Source organism: Cyanistes caeruleus, chromosome 3 (genome assembly GCF_971803275.1).
Source record: "Cyanistes caeruleus chromosome 3, bCyaCae1.hap1.1, whole genome shotgun sequence".
NCBI lineage: Eukaryota > Metazoa > Chordata > Aves > Passeriformes > Paridae > Cyanistes > Cyanistes caeruleus.
In genome coordinates, this window is record NC_141703.1 from 85,777,813 (window position 1) to 85,794,253 (window position 16,441).

At 42.0% G+C, this 16,441-nt stretch overlaps 1 protein-coding gene across 1 annotated transcript in view; it reads left to right on the top strand.

The window, feature by feature from the left end:
• Nucleotides 1-16,441, top strand: part of LOC111925694 (ovostatin-like) — a 29,370-nt gene that overhangs the window by 6,703 nt on the left and 6,226 nt on the right. Inside the window, exons 9-29 of the mRNA XM_086882399.1 lie at nt 594-714; nt 943-1,052; nt 1,914-2,072; nt 2,818-3,042; nt 3,264-3,321; nt 4,340-4,485; nt 4,861-5,004; nt 5,601-5,771; nt 6,349-6,469; nt 7,590-7,680; nt 8,340-8,568; nt 8,782-8,908; nt 9,514-9,635; nt 10,307-10,358; nt 10,703-10,786; nt 11,779-11,955; nt 12,421-12,502; nt 13,376-13,532; nt 14,001-14,075; nt 15,365-15,530; nt 16,093-16,313. Of these exons, the coding sequence (XP_086738525.1) occupies nt 594-714; nt 943-1,052; nt 1,914-2,072; nt 2,818-3,042; nt 3,264-3,321; nt 4,340-4,485; nt 4,861-5,004; nt 5,601-5,771; nt 6,349-6,469; nt 7,590-7,680; nt 8,340-8,568; nt 8,782-8,908; nt 9,514-9,635; nt 10,307-10,358; nt 10,703-10,786; nt 11,779-11,955; nt 12,421-12,502; nt 13,376-13,532; nt 14,001-14,075; nt 15,365-15,530; nt 16,093-16,313 (2,838 nt within the window). The remainder of the gene's footprint in view (nt 1-593; nt 715-942; nt 1,053-1,913; nt 2,073-2,817; nt 3,043-3,263; nt 3,322-4,339; nt 4,486-4,860; nt 5,005-5,600; nt 5,772-6,348; nt 6,470-7,589; nt 7,681-8,339; nt 8,569-8,781; nt 8,909-9,513; nt 9,636-10,306; nt 10,359-10,702; nt 10,787-11,778; nt 11,956-12,420; nt 12,503-13,375; nt 13,533-14,000; nt 14,076-15,364; nt 15,531-16,092; nt 16,314-16,441) is intronic.

A 16,441-nucleotide genomic window follows, 5' to 3' on the forward strand; every position in this document is an offset into this window, starting at 1 on the left:
CTACATAACAAGTTCTTTCTTCCCTGTCTGCTTTACTGCCCAACATGTAGCACAGAATTAGGTGGCATCTTTAATTTCCAAGGGAACACCAGTCTCAGTGGTGTGTTTTTCTCACTCACACACAATGCTGAGAGAACTCACTAAAAGACTGATTTTTCCCTTGGAATGAATCAGTAGGAAGGAGGGAAGCTTATGAAACTGTAAATTTGTAGTAATATCTGAAACACTGGGGCTGTGTTCTTATCAAATCCAAACAGAAGATCTCTGTTGGGAGTCTTTGAGAACACTTAATATTAAACAAATGATTAATTTGTCAATGAGCTCAGACTCACTGTGTTGCGGTCACAGAGCACAAGCATCATGCAAGATGGGTTTAAAAAGGAGCATGAGCACAGAGAACACTAGAGGGGATAAGGAGAGAAGTTCCAGGTGCTAGAGTAAATGATATTGAAACAGTCATCTGGGATGGGAGCTGGGGAGCAAGAAATGTAAGGTAGGTGGGGAGCTATTCAGAGACCCACTAATATATAATGAGGAGCAATTTTGCAAACCTTTAGAAAAATATTTTTTTTCCCTTTGTGCTGCTATTTCAGCTGGGAAAGGATGGCTGCCTGAGCACTGTCATCTCCATCAAAAAACTCCAGCTTTACCGCAGCTATGCCATGATGTATGCCAGCCTCAATATAGAAAGCATCGTCACTGAAAATGGGACAGGTAACACCAAGTGGATGTTGGGAGTAACTGATTAAAGCTAATGCATGGATCCTCCTGAGAGGAATCCCCTGGATCAGCATCTGTGTGGTGAACAGGCAGCAACTATGGTTTTCTTTGCCTAGCTCTCCCTCCAGAGCATCCCCACTCCATACAGCTTATCAAAAGAAACAGCTTTCTGCTAGTGTCTGATTTCTGTTTCCTCTCCTTTATACTGGGTGTGTCTCACAGGTATCCAGATCAAGGCCTATGACTATGTTTCAGTCAACCAAGAAAATGACCAAGTGCGGTTCAGGAATATGGATTCCTATTACAAGAGGGGAATTCCTTACCATGGTGAGGTAGGTACATGAGAGGATACGCTTAGGCCCAAACTCCCTGAGGTCCAGCATTATGATCTCTGTGTTGCCCCATGTATGGCTGTCACCTGAATGTGCTGTCAGCTTCCCATGATAATGCTGCATAACAGTGACTGCACAGTTCTCTTGCTACTCCTAGAGAAAAAAAAAAGAAAATTGTACCACACCTAGCACGTCAGGATCTCTTTTCTGCTATAGTCAGAGGATGCCTAAAAAGTGAGTAAGTGGAAGGTCACATGAGTGGGGAAGAGGAGTCTTCAAGAAAATTCTTCAGAAATGGTTACGCCTAAACTAATTCAACCTGTGTTGAATCACACAATCCCAGGGATGTTTACTTACAGCAGTATAGATGTTGGAGGACATTCCTGCTTCTTAGCAACCTACACATGCAGGATAAAGCAGGCACAAAAAGGACAATGACCTGTACAGCATCATCCTGACAGGCGATGCACACAGTGGGTGTGCACAGATGTGTAGGAGTTGAAAGGTGCTACTGAGCTCCGCAGGTTGCCTGTGGCCATGAAGTCATCTGGTTGTTTTAGCTGTGTTAATCAATGTTCTTCAATAAAAATGCCTCCTCCCTTTGTGACACATAGGTTATGCTGCACTGATGGGAATTTCCCATTAATGGGAATTTTCCTGTCACAGAACTCCCGCTCCCTCAAAATACTGAGGAGCATTTGCCTCTTCAATGCATTTCACTACTATTTCTGGTACTGCTATTTCTACTCCCTGCAACAGTCCTCAGTGTTTAAGTGCACATCCTCTGGTAAACAGAGCTTTTCTTTTGTTGTTGTTCTTTTTTTTTTTTTTCTGAATCACTTTGGTATTCGTTGTGTTCAGATCACTGTGACAAGTGTGGATGGTGAGCCTGTTGCCAACAGCACTGTCCTGCTGGAGCTCAATGGAGATTATCTGGCCAGCTATTCCACCAACAAAAATGGCACTGCTGCTTTTTCCATTGACACCTCCAACTTCTTTGATCCCAGTTTAAAGCTGACAGTAAGTAAACACAGGCTACAGCCTAATTCATTAATAAATACTTCATGGGAGAGAGGGTATAGAAGGAACACCTGCAAACTCTGTGAAAATCATATGAGAAAACACCTCAACACCTCAGAAGAGGCACACTGCATCCCAGCTGTGGCTCTGGGTTGTAGTGATCTTCAGTCCCACCCTGCTTTTCTCTCCCCTTTAGAAGCTCCTTCTGCATTCATCTTCCATCTCTTTATTCTGTGTATTAGAGGATCTTCCTCAGACGCTGCACTGCCTTCCCCATCTAGCCTTGGTGCGTGCCAGCATCTTTCACTGCTGCTGACTGCTTCCCTGCATTTCTGCTGGCACAAACTCGTGCCTGTTATCATCATATGGTCCTCTTGTATTGTCATGCCTTTGTTCTGGTATGATGGAAAGAGCTGAGAAAAAGTGTGTCATTTAGTACAATGCCATTCTAATTCAGTGTAAGTCCCAGCAGTTGATGTAACTGGTCCCAAGCCTGAAAAGAAACTGAAATAACCCTGCTATTGCAATGTAGCATCTGGATGCCTACAAGTGTCCAGAAGGCCATTCATGCTGCACTGGTGAAACATAAATTTTTCACACACATTCTTACTCAGGGCTTAAACAGCCTCACAAAATCAGTTTCCCAACAGAATATTTTACAGAAAAGGTGTCTTTGCCTCTCATGCTTTGCATTTTTTTTTTTTCCACACTGTTGATTCCACATGTATGGTTTGCTGTTTTGCAGGTCAAACAGGCACCAGATGAATGTGCAGACTTTATCTGGGGGATTGATAATGAGCCCAAAGCCTCCTTCCTTGTCCAGCGTTTCTACTCACGGACCAACAGCTTTCTGAAGATTGAGCCAGTGACAGAGGAGCTCAGCTGTGGCCAGCAGCAAACAATCAATGTTCACTATGTCCTGAACAGAGAAGGCTACAGCAACGCCACACACACAAACTTCTACTATGTAGTAAGTCCTAATGTTACTCCTAAAACACCTTTTTTTCACCTTCTCTCGAACACCCTGTGAGGCAGAAATCTCATGATCAGACAGTGGTTATGGATCAGGGCTCAACCTGATGGCCTTCAAGGCTTCTCAGAGGAATACTCAAAATCAATGATTTCATGGTGGAAGGCACAAGGTGCTTTAGGTGCTTTTGATTCCCTTTCATGAGATTTTTCTATTCCCAGGTGATGACACAAGGAAAAATTACTCTCAGTGGCCAGAAGCAAGTCAGCATTTCTGGTGGTAAGTTCCAGACCATATTACTACTCATGCTTCAGAGCATCATAAGTTTTGCAAGTGATGAAAGCAGAAAACTGTGGCTAAATCAGGTACAAGTTCCTAAAGCCCATGACCTGTTACTTCTCACAGAATCATTTTCTTTTGCTGCAGCATCTAGCCAACCCCCCATATCATAATCAATTTTATCTTGTTAATAGAAAGATTTTTTTTTTTTTTTGTGACCAAACACATGGAATGCAACCTTCATCTGTTTTATTGTATTATAATGCCACGGAGTATTTATGGTTTCACAGTTATTGTGTGACATCCTAGTCTTCACTAACTAGAATAATAAGGTTTTAAGGTTTAGAATAATAGGTGTCCCATTTGAAAGGAATATTTAGCAGCCAACTCTTGAAATTCATTGTCCTTTCAGAAATCTCCAAATACCCACAAATGACAGTGATCCTGACCTTCATTCTTTCATTGTTAAAAATAACTTTTCTTGCAGAACCTGGTCTATTTGCACACTTCAGGAGGTGGCTTAAGTAAGCCTCTCTCCATACATAGGACTTGTTTTCATATTTATTTATTGGTCTTAAGCTTAATTCCCTGTCCATGCACTTGTGGTTTTTATCCATGTAGAGAAGAATTCAATATTTCTTAGTGTTAAGGGAACTCTCTTTTAACTCAGGATATTGCTCTATTTCCTCTGGTGTAGAAGGTTCTAGTTTTGAGACCCAAAGGCAATGTTATGCTCTTCTCATAGCAATTGTGCACAGATTTCTATGTTTAACTTCTTCCCAGCGTAGAACTCTCTCTGCAAAGCACCCTGGTCTCAGCATCCTCCAGCTTGTACCTGTTACCTTGCTGATGGGAGCTGTCCCTCAGCCACTGAGAGATGAATCTTCCGATATCCAATTCCCTGGGCTTTAAAAGTGCTTATAGGTTACAAATAAATATGTGGTCCTTCCACCAAAGCTGATGTTTGCCTAAGCTCTTTTGCTGGCTTGTCCTCCCCTGATCCATGTCCCTTCCACAGCTCCCCGAGGTACATTTTCCATCACACTGACCGTCACTGAGAAGCTTGGCCCCCGCGCCAGATTGCTGCTCTACACCGTGCATCCTCATGGAGAGATAGTGGCTGACAGCTCCAGGATACACACTGATATATGCTTCAAAAACAAGGTGGAAACCTTTGCTTTCTTATTAAGGGATATGTCAGGGTTTGCTGAAAAAGGATCAGGAAATGATCTCAAGAGCCCTGCACTGGGGATGGTATTTAGGAATGGAAAAGGCGCAGGTATGTCTGGGATCACGAGAAGCTGTCCCTGGAACTGGCACATATGGTCAGGCTCAGACAAAACTCTTCACACAGTGGAGAGAGAAGGGTGGCTAGGGGATTATGTGAATTTTTACAAATGGATCTGGAAGGGCCATCTAGCGTTAGGAGCTTTGTCCTACAGACAACAGTGAGTGCCGGGGGAAGGGGAGATTTACTTCTCTGTGCCAGTCTGACTCACCTTATTTCTGTGGCATTGTCTTGGGTGTTCTGATTTCCAGGTCCAGCTCAAGTTCTCTGAGAAGCAGGGTCTCCCGGGCTCTAAAGTTGGACTCCACCTGGAAGCTGCTGCCAGCTCTCACTGTGCCCTGCGAGCAATTCAGAGCATCTTTCTTCAGTCTGGGCAAGAGTTATCTGCCGAGAGTGTAAGTCACATCCCCAGTCCTGTGTTATTTTGAGCAAGGAACAACTCCGTTCCTACCTGATGTCTCTGCTGCTGACTGTATTTTTATTTTTCCTCTGGAAACAGACATCTGTGATTAAAGGCAGGGCTAAGGCAATCATACACTTCAAAGACAGAAACTGATGGCACAACACTACTTTTGGGAAGCATGGCAGTGTAACATATACCCCTTATAAGAATATGCCTTATGTAAATCCTTGACAGCTTATTTCCTCACTGTAGAGTGATTATGTTAAAATTGTATTTTTACAGCTCAGGTAGGCCTTGGGCTCAGAACAAAAGCTGTGGATGACAGCTAGTGTCTTGTAAAACTCCTCTTTGCTTAGCTCAAGAGTGTACCTCCATGCTTTCTGCTCAAGCTCACTCCACAAAACCATTGTGGCTCAGAGGGAGCAGGGTACAGTTCAGGCCAAATTGCTTATTCATCTCTAGGTAGACACCACTAGTTAAGCCAAAGTCTACAGGATTGCTCAGGGAACACCATAAACTTTGAATATCTGTGATTTTGCACCTGCCTGAGACCTTCCTTGTGCTTACACTAGTCATTCTCACCTCCAGGTGTACTACCAGCTTGGTGGGGGTGATTTATATGGCTATTACTACAATGGGCTCAACCTGGACGATGACAGGCCACAGATGTGTACCCCATCCAAAACCATCTTTTCTGATGGCTTGTACTTTGAACCTGTGAATGTCAGCCGTGATGGAGATGTCTACAGGATTTTCAGGGTATGTGGTCTGTGTGGGAGGCTCTTTAAGTGGGAGGGATTCCAGAACTCACCTGCATTAGCATTCAACTTTCTCAGGTTCTTGCTGAGAGAAGGCAGCTGATGCCTGAAACTGCCTCAAGCCTCCAATCACTCAATTTCTGCCTTTTTTTCCTCATCACTTACTCAGGAGGTCTGAAAATAACTGCTAGAAAATAACTGGGTTGCTGCCCATAGTTCAGCAGACATTTTGTAAGGAGGACCATGGCCTTGGCTCATGACTTCAGGCATTTCTTGTACAGATCTGTGTCTGTGGTGCAGGCTGCTTGGTTCCTGGTACACTGGGCTCCACTGCCCATTGGCCCTGTGCCTTAAGGCCAACATCAGACTCATCATCACTGCTCTTTGCAGAACACAAGGTGTCACTGCTCCATAAGAAATACACAGAGGTTGGTGAGGTGAAGACATTCAAGGCTGAAAGAATGGGATGAAATGGGATGAGGGAGGGGAGAAATTAAAATGAAAGGAATGATAATCAGTGATATGCACTGGCAGCTAGTGAATGCCCTGAGCGATTTGACAGATTCTTTCTCATTTAGGGTATGGGTCTGAAAGTGTTCACCAACTCTGTGCTACGGAAACCAGTTCTGTGCAATGAGGAGAGACCAGATACGGAAAATTACCCTTCTCACTACTCTGACTCCAATCTCAGGGCCTTAGGTAAAAGAAAGTTCATCCTGTATCTCCAGCCTCAGTCTACCTGGTCTTTAAAACTGTTGCTTGTATAAAATAACAGTCATTATTACTGGAGGGTTTTGGGAAATAGGCCTGTGTGTTCCATTTTACATCCTGTAATCTCCTTCTGGCAGTCCTTGCAGTAGAATCAATTCTGTTTCAGGTGCAGGTGCATATAGAAAAGATGGGGAATACTGTGATGCTGCTTCTTTTATAAATTGATATTTGCCTTTTCAGGGCTTTTCAGGTCAGAACCTTTCATCAAATCATAATTCAATTAAATATTTAAAAGTCAAGACTTCATACAGCATGTGGCACACTCAGTACATAGCCTCCAAAGCCTTTATAGATCAGCAAAAGTTATGATTATCTCTCCATCAAGTCAGATTGCCCAGCAAAAGAGCAAAAGTAGCAATCATAAGTTGCCACAAAACAAAGTGTTATTCAACATTAGGAAAAAGTTCTTCCTCAGGAGAATTCCAGTACACTGGAAGGGAATCTCCAGGAGGTTTTGGAGTCTCCATCACTGCTGGTTTTCAAAAATGTGCTGCACAAGAAGCAACCTGAACTGCCTTTGAAGTTAGTCCTACTTCAATAAGTTGGACTAGAGAATTACAGGGCTTGCACCCAACCTAGATTTTCTTTATTTTTTTTTTTTCAATGATTCTGTGATTTTAAGTCACTGTAAAGCTTTCATAAGCTTTGATGATAATACTGGCTGCTAGTGCCCACTGTCAAATCAGAGAGAGCTAGTTGAAGAGGATGGGGAACACACTTTCCTAACTGAATGACAAGACCTTTCAGAATGAAATGAAGTGAAATGTCTTGTAAAATAGCTAATATTTCTGGTATTTTCCCATGGGAAAACAGAATGGGTAAGAAATTGTTTCTTTGCATATCCCCATATCTCTTAGAATTTTCCCTGTTATATGAGGGGATGGGAAATCAAAAAATGCTCAAACAAGATACTTACTGTTTGTTTGTGGTGGTGGAGGATATCTGACAAGTTCAGATTCTTCTCACATGACATCTCTTCTTTAACTATCCTATATACCAATATAATATATATCCTAATACTATCCTTTAACCATATCCCCACTTCTAGGTGAGGCAGCGATTATTGGTGCAGGTGGTGGTTTCAGCAGTGTTCGGAAATACTTCCCCGAGACCTGGATTTGGGAACTGGTGGACACTGAGTAAGCATGTTTATCTTCACTACTTTCTTCCTTTTTGAGTTGATTCATTTAGCTAAAATGGACTCTGGGAAGGAACCACAGAATATATATTTGCTTTGTAGATGTGGGTCTACTTTTCCTGTCTTGATCAATGACAACTGCAAACAAATATTCTGTGCTCTGTTCCCTGTCATTCTGGTGGGGAGAAATAAATAGGGGCTAAGAGTGAAATAAAAGTATTTTTTTAAGGAGAGAGAAGGAGCTTGTTGTTTTTCATCCAAATTTTAATTCAGCAGCTAAAAATTCAGTTTATTTTATTTTCTTTCAGGCTATCATAGCATCTGCAATAAGAATATTTCCATCTTAATTATGCCTTCAGATGCTGTTCTAGAACATTAATCTAAATTTATTGATTCTAATCTATGTGGTTGGGCATTCTGTTTTTTCAAAAATTGGTATTTCTAAATTTAAAGTGTTGAGTATTTGAGTGCTTTAACGTGTAGTTAACCAGCACCTTTATCTTTACTTCAAGCATTATAACATTATTTTTAATATATGGAAAGGTGTCTTGTAGAAAGTGAGATGAAAACAGAAGTTCTAACACAAGCAGAAAACCTGTTCTGTTTGTCTTGAAAAATTCCAGAGATCATTTCTCAGTCTTTGTTTCTTATTCTCTTCAGTTCCAGGGGAGAGGTCGATGTGTCTTACACCATTCCTGACACCATCACAGAATGGAAAGCCAGCGCTTTCTGTGTGCAGGATGATGCTGGGTTTGGCATCTCCTCACCCGTTTCCCTGACAGCATTCCAACCATTCTTTGTGGACCTCACCCTGCCCTACTCTGTCACTCGAGGAGAAAAATTTAATTTAATAGCCAATGTCTTCAACTACCTCAACAAGTGTGTCCAGGTAGATCAAGTTCCATTTTACTTCCTACATGGTTTGCTTGTTTCCCACAGATCTTTTTGCTCTTGAAGGAGGAACCTCAGCAGAGGGTATGGGTACTGTGCTGTGCAAAACACAATAAATACTGAGTAATGCAGCAGCCTCCTTTGCTCTGCAGCCTGATTTTAAGGTCATTCTCTTTCATTTGTAATCTTGCTTCTTCTTTCTTTGTCTCAGATCAGTGCCATACTGGGGCAGTCAAGCGACTATGAGGCAGAGATCCTTTCATTGGGGGGCAACACAGCAACGGTGTGTGCCAATGAAAGAAAAACATATATTTGGGCTGTTAGCCCCCAAAAGCTGGGTAAGTTTGCCTTTTTGCCACCTTAATATATCCCTGTTTGATCTTTCTACTCCCACCCTTTAGGACAGCATTAATAATCCACAAGCAGGTATTTCTGGACAGCTCCATTAATTGCTAATAATTTATTAATAGTTTTGGACCGGATTCTCAGTGGGCAATAAGGACACTGCTCCTTCCCAGTTTTATAGCTGTGTTAATCTGCACTGCCTTCAAGTCCACATTGTCTTTTTCTTTTAAAGCAGTTGTAATTACTTGCATGTGTAAGTGCTCTGAAAATTGAAATATGCATAAAGGCAGAAGAGCTACAATTAAACTATTGCAACGCTGCCCTAGGCCAGAGAAAATTCAGTACAAGGATAAGAAGAGCGGAAATTGGTAATGAATGTCTGTTTTTTGGCCAGGATGACCCCTCTTTCATTCTCCATACCAGGGCCCCAGGCAAGCACGATTTTATCAAATCTTGATAAAATTGGATTTTACTGAGCTGTCTTTATAGAAAATAATTTCTTAGCAGTGCATCAGCCTAGAAGGGGCAGTCAAAACCAGGGGTAGTTGTAGACATTGAAGATAACTTCATTTTCTTGGGCTGGTGGGTGGCTTTCCAGGTGAGGTGAAATTCGTGGTTACTGCTGAGGCCAAACTGAGCACCAGAGGTACTGGAAACAGCACATCTCCAGAAGAGAAGACCATTTACAGGGACACCTTGATTCAAACCCTACTTGTTGAGGTACAGTGGGAAATCTGCAGGTGCTTTCCACCTCGTGGAAACTGGAATTCCTGTGGCTGAGGGTTAGAAGCAGTTAGGAGTGGTGGAGGGAGTGCAGTACAGTGAGGAGGGAGAACAGTACCTGTGCACAGTAGGCTTCTCCATACCAAAACAAGGGTGGAAATCATGGTGGTCACAGGTATCAGCTGTCCTCCTCCCTCTGTCTCCTTCTTGGGAGCATGAGCACGTGTCCTGACAGCCCAAGTTGCCAGAAGGGAGGAGATTCCATACCTTACTTTTAACCATACCTTACTTTTAAGCACCTTTAGCATGTGACTCAAATACTAGGGAGGAGGATGGAGGGAAGATAGAAATGGAAAAGGGCTTGTCTTGAGCGTCATAAATCAACAGCTACATGGGATTAATTGGCCAGAGTCCCTCTCTGAGGCTAGAAATACCTATTTTTTAATTGCTCTTTGAGTAGGAAGGTGCTTTGGAAAAGGATGGTGTGTAAGAGAGGGAGCCATGGACCAAGAGATATTCTAGTGGAGCTAGGGTAGGACTGGGTACAAGAGGTGTGTTGTTTGGACAGCCATATTCACATACTGTCTTACCCTGATAAATGTCATGGTTTCATGGTGATGTTCTGCATTTTTTTTTCTCTTCCTGACCACTTCACTGCAATCAAACAGCCTGAAGGTATTAAAAAGGAATTGACTCAGAGCTCCCTCGTCTGTGCAAAGGGTAAGGCAAGTTCATTCATTCATTCATTCGTTCGTTTGTTCGTTTGTTCATTCATTCATTTATTCATTCCAAGGAGTCAAGTGGAACTGCTCCACTGTCTGGTAGATCTTGTCCTACAAAACCAGAGACCCTTCCAGGGGAGGAAAGAGATATTCAGGGTGTCCTAGGATGACCAGGACATAGGGTCAGGATGCAAGGCTAAAATTCAAGATTTTAAGATACTTTTGGCTCATTGGGCAAGTCTCTGTGGCATTTTCCTTACCCAGACTGAAGACTATAACAGTAAAACTTCTGTAAAAAAACCTGTAATTTTAACAACTCTTCTTTTCATATTTTCTCATCAGGCGAAAAGATTTCTGAACAGGTGTCTCTCAGCTTGCCAAGAAGCCTAGTGCAGGGATCAGCCAGAGCTTATTTTTCTGTCATTGGTAAGTTTAGTACATAGGCTAAATGCAAAATGGCGTTTCTTTTCTGCTGCACCAGGTGTCATCATGTATACACACACAAACCTTATGTAAAGTTGAAGTAGTAATTATGCCTGATTTTAGAAGGTAAGTTTTCTCCTTTGCAAAATGGCAGTGAGAGGCAAAATTTGCTCACAATTCTGTCATATCAAGAGGGAACAAAATGGTCCAATAATTTCCATTTATATTGCATTTCAGATTATACTGCATTAACATATCCAGTTCAGTGTAGTAAAACAGCTGATTCAGATGAAAAGTACCGTAAGGCAGACTTCTTTGAAAAAAATTATCTTAATTTCTTGGAAAGAAATCTTCAGAACTTTGCTGACTGCATAATTTCAAATTTATCATTTTGCATAGTGAAAAACATTTGTAAGTCAATTAAGTTCCCTTAGTATAAAAGTTTCAGGTCTCAATTGACTCTGTTAATCTGAAAGTCATTATTAAGACTTGAAGGCTCTCTTCAGTGAAAATTTTTTGAGGTTCTGAGCTCAGATTGTTTTCTAAACACGGCCGGTTTGGGTGCCTGTGTCTGTGTGAGGTGTGCTGATGCTGTGCAATTACAGCCTCTGCAGCCCATCAGCATCATACCCCACACAACATTTTCACACGTACGTGCAAAAACAGGAAGCAGGTTGTAAAGGGCAGGGAAATCTAAGCCTTCCAAGGATTCACAGCTGTTTCTCAGAAGCCATGCCAGCCCATAGTGGTGCTCACTTTTTTCTCTCAAATTCTCAGTTTCTCAAAGATTCCTATGTTTCCATCACCCAGATAAGAAATGAAAAAACGGGGACAGTTTAGCACTTGTCTTCTATGATGTGTCTTTGGTTACTACGATTACTCTATATTAGTCACTGCCCTTGGGTTCATAATAAGAAAGTACAGAGCAATGTATAATGCTATGTAATAAAAACATGTCTGAACTGAGCTGACTTCATGCATTTTTCACTCTCCAGGAGACATTTTGGGTACAGCCCTGCGGAACTTAGATAACCTCCTCCATATGCCTTATGGCTGCGGAGAACAGAACATGGCCTTGTTCACACCCAACATCTATGCCCTGGATTATCTGAATAAAACTGGGCAGCTGACTGAAGAGATTAGAATCAGGGGTACTGGTTATTTATCCACAGGTAAGAGGTTTTCAGATTCTTCCATCTTCCTCCCCAGGGAAATGGTCACAGGACCAAGCCTGACAGAGTTTAAGAAGCATTTGGACAATGTTTTCAGGCAGATGGTGTGATTTTTGGGGTCCTTTGTATGGTTGAGAGGTGGACTTGATGACCATTGTTGGTCCCTTCCAACTCAGAATAAACTGTGATTCTGTGATCTAGTGTTGTGATTGTTTGCCTTGAACTCTTCAGCTCTACATGGCAAGCACTGATCTCTGAATCCCAGTACCACAGTAATTGCGTAGGAGCAGGCAATGAGAGCACCCCAAAAGCATCAAGTCATTCTTCCAGGAGCAAAAGCAGCTGGGATTCATAGTGGTTGTCATTGTTCACCAGACATACATTACCTGATACTAAATCCAAAAGTCTTGCTGCTTCAGTTGAACAAATTGATTAGAAAATGTGTCTTCTTTATTGTGTCTCCAGGCTACCAGAAACAGCTATCATACAAACACCGGGATGGATCCTACAGCTCCTTTGGGTTACGAGATAGAGAAGGGAGTGTATGGTAAGTGATGACACTTTCTATTTCCTTAGCACAGGACCTTTAGGCTTTGAAAAAGGATCCAAGTATTCAGTGATTCTTATTTTTAATAGCCTAAATGAATATAGTTCAATTAATTTGAACCTCTTAGTAAAGGAGAAATTAATAACTGGAAAGAGGGCAACAAAAGGGCAGCATGATGGTTGGGAGCTGGAGTACATAATGTTCAACAGGAAACTGAAGGATCTGGGTTTGTTTAGCCTGTAGAAGAAGAAGCTAAAGGGAGACCTGGGTAAACTTTGCTGCTGCCTAGATGGGGACTGAGGAAATACAGTCAGACTCTTGTCGGAGCTGCACAGAGTTTGTACTTACTCAAGTTGCTACAGAGACAACTCAAAGTGGGTAGAAGTGCTAAATATCTTCCCCAGGAGAAGACAGTTGCACTGAGACAAATGTCCAGAGAGGATGTGGATATCTCTATCCCTAGAGACTTTCACATGATTGGACAAAAGACTGAGTAGCCTGACACAACTCTGAAGCTGTCCTTAGTTTAAGTGGCTGGTTGAACAGGAGACTTCCAAAGGTCCCTTCCAACCTGGTTTGTTTCATAATTCAATTAACTAAGACCAGAAATTGCTAACATCAATCATCAAGCTGTGTCTATACCACTGCTGTAAAAGAATGGTTTCAACACAGTAATGGAGACATATCCGGTCAATTTTTAGTATCAGGATTTTATGTATATTATTTATTTAAAACTTAGAAAACACTTTCTTCTTTTACCTCAGACATTATGAAGTTCTTTTTATGTCATTTTCTATGCACATCCTATGCACTGGTAAATGTCCTTGGTCTTGTTTACACCATACCTGCTTTCTGTTTCTGGATCACCTGCAGGCTCACTGCCTTTGTGTACAAGTCACTGGAGCAAGCCAAACGCTACATCTACATTGATGACAACGTCCAGTCTCAAACTTTGATCTGGCTAGCAAGCAAGCAGAAGTCAGACGGCTGCTTTGAAAATGCTGGATCACATTTCAACAATGCTTTGAAGGTAACTGAGATAAGTATAGCCATAAACTTCCAGTCATGCCATATGGATTTATTTGGATAAGACACAAGCTTACTCTTCACCACACCTTTACTCTTCCTAGTACTGTTATCTCATGTCTCTCCTATACAAGCAGGGCATGAATCTTATGTGTGCTCTTGATGGTGAGGTAAAAGCAAGTAGAACTTTTTGAGTTGTAAGTCTCAGGTTTTTTTATTTTCCACCACTGAATTGTGTGCTCAGCCACAAGCTATTGTCTGCTCTATTACACATGTACAAAAGTCAAGAAGATGCAGTCAATTACTTTGGCTTTATCCTGTGTGAACTTGATCTTTCTTGCTCCTGTGCACACATGGAGACAGAAATTACTGCTGATCTCAAACATAACTGATATATAACTATGAATTAATTCATATGTTGTTTCTTTCCAGGACATTCATCCTAACCAGTTCTTTGCTTGTTTTTCATCAGGGTGGAGAAGAAGCTGAATACTCCCTCACAGCCTATGTTGTGGCATCATTGCTGGAGGCTGGACACTCTGCTGCAGTAGGTATTTGGTGCTGTGAGCCCAGTCACCCCTTTGTCAAACTGCACAAGTCACAGTCCTCACATCAGCATTATTTTCCAGTGAGGAACTCCTATACTGATTGCAGGACAGTAGTTGATTGTAGACAGTCTTTTTCAGAGCCCTGCAATCCCCTGCAAGTTTTTAATGAGTATTACAAATCAGTTACATATCCAGTGCCCATGGATTCACTTGAAAAGTCTCTGAGGAATCCAGCTATTTTAGACAATGGTAGTCTAAGTAGATGCAAAATCCAGACTAACTGGCCCACTCCATGCAGAGTCCACTTTGGAATTTTCTCTGAATTTGACCAGTCCAAAGTTCAAGCTATCCAAATCTTCCATCTACAAACTCCCTTTGCACATTTAGTTCTAAGTTGTGCTTCCATTTCCCTATGGAAACTTTAATAATGGAAGGAAACAACTATGCTGGTTGTAGTACTAGGCATGGGGAAATGCAAGCTGAGTTCTGTTCTCTGTAATATATTTCCTGCATATCCTTCTGACCTTCTTTTTATGCTTTGTTCTTTATGTGATGGGGAGGAGGAGAATTGTTCCAAATCTGACAGACATGTTCTAGATGTGCTGGCTTTTTGAACATCCCTCAGACATGGGGTATGGGCCATCCTCAAGGTACACGAGACCAACAGGATGAAAACATTGTGCAGAATCAAATAGTTCTATAGCAACAAGAATTTAGTTTCCAATATCTTCATAAGAAGCTCCAAAACCTGGTGCCACAGGTTTAAGGGAAGCTGCAGGGAGACCACATTGTTAGTAGTGTGCTGGTGATGTCTGAGAGGAAGAAGAGTTCACAGAGATAGTCCATAAGGCTAAAAGGCCTGAAGAGTTACCTTGGTAGTTACAGCTAGCAAATGAGCAATATGCATTTGAGAGAGCCTGCTTAATCATGAGGTCTCAATACACTTTACATAGTTCTGTAAAAATGGTGTCCACATTTTATTGCTAAAGCAACTGAGGGACAAAGGTTGCACTTGAATAGGGTCATCTCATGAGTCAGGAAAAGAAACAGTGCTCTCTCATTCTGGCCATGCTGCCTCTAAACAAATGCAGAAAGGAGACAGCATGAGTGGAAGGTCATTTTTTTACAGGATACACTCTGTAGGCCCTTAAATATGTAATGGATCCTGTATATTTCTAATATGAAGAGTCAGAGATTGCAGCTTAAACAGTGATGGAAGTATTTAAAAGGTATTGTGTGGAGACACAAATCCAGGTACCTGACACCCTACTGTGTTTTGCATTACCAGCAACCTGTCGTTCGGAGTGGCATGAACTGTCTGGAGACTGCATTTAACAGTGGGGTCCACAACCTGTATAACCAGGCCCTCCTTGCCTATGTTTATGGCTTAGCTGGCAGAGAGGAAAGACGCCAGTTCTTCCTCGAGCAGCTGGACGGGGCAGCTGTCAGGGCTGGTGAGTGCACATGGCCGTGGTAGAGGCAGTGCCACTGATGGGATGGTCTGTCACATCATGTCAGCTGCTCTGATGCACACTTTTGTCATGAATGCTCTCCCTTCCCACTTCATGCCTGTTATGCTACTGAGTTTATCTCTAGGAGTTTTTCTGTCTGTCTCTTTTGGCTTCACAAAAATTTGAGCTGTGATCTGATCTATGAAATTTTGAAATAATTTAGGAGGGGGGAGAGAGAGTCCCCTGCATGTCTCAGCCCAAGGTACTGGAAGATTGTACCTAATTTTCCGATTACTTTCCTCTTGTAATGCTGAACAATCCCACTTCCCTTGGCTGTGTCATGTGCTCCTCTTTTCAATTGCCTTAGCATCCTTCTACAAAAAGTCAAGTGCCTTCTCTTCAATCTCTCTTTGTCTTATACAGCCTGCTTTTATTAATTCCCTTTCCATCCCTTCCTGTTTTCTTTTCCAGCTCAGAAGCAAAATGTACCTAGTTCAGGACACCAAGATCTGAAAAAAACTTTATTTTTTTCCATGCTTTTTACACCATACTTCTCTGTTTTCAGGTGGATCTATTTACTGGCAGAGAGAAAACAAGCCACCAGCAGAACGTTTTTCTGACTTCTATTCACGTGCCCCCTCTGCTGAGGTTGAAATGACCAGCTATGTGCTCCTGGCTCTGCTCAACAGAACCAAACTCACTCCAGAAGACTTATCTTATATTTCCCGTGTTGTGTACTGGCTTATCAAACAACAGAACCCATATGGTGGCTTTTCCTCCAGCCAGGTAACAACTGGGTATGGTAAAAAGAAAGTGTCTTGGAGCAGTACAGTCTGCAAGCTGAACCTTGACCAATGGCAAATCTTTCTGACTGTGTATGGATTTGAATAATACTGGTGCTTGCATGGGTTGCC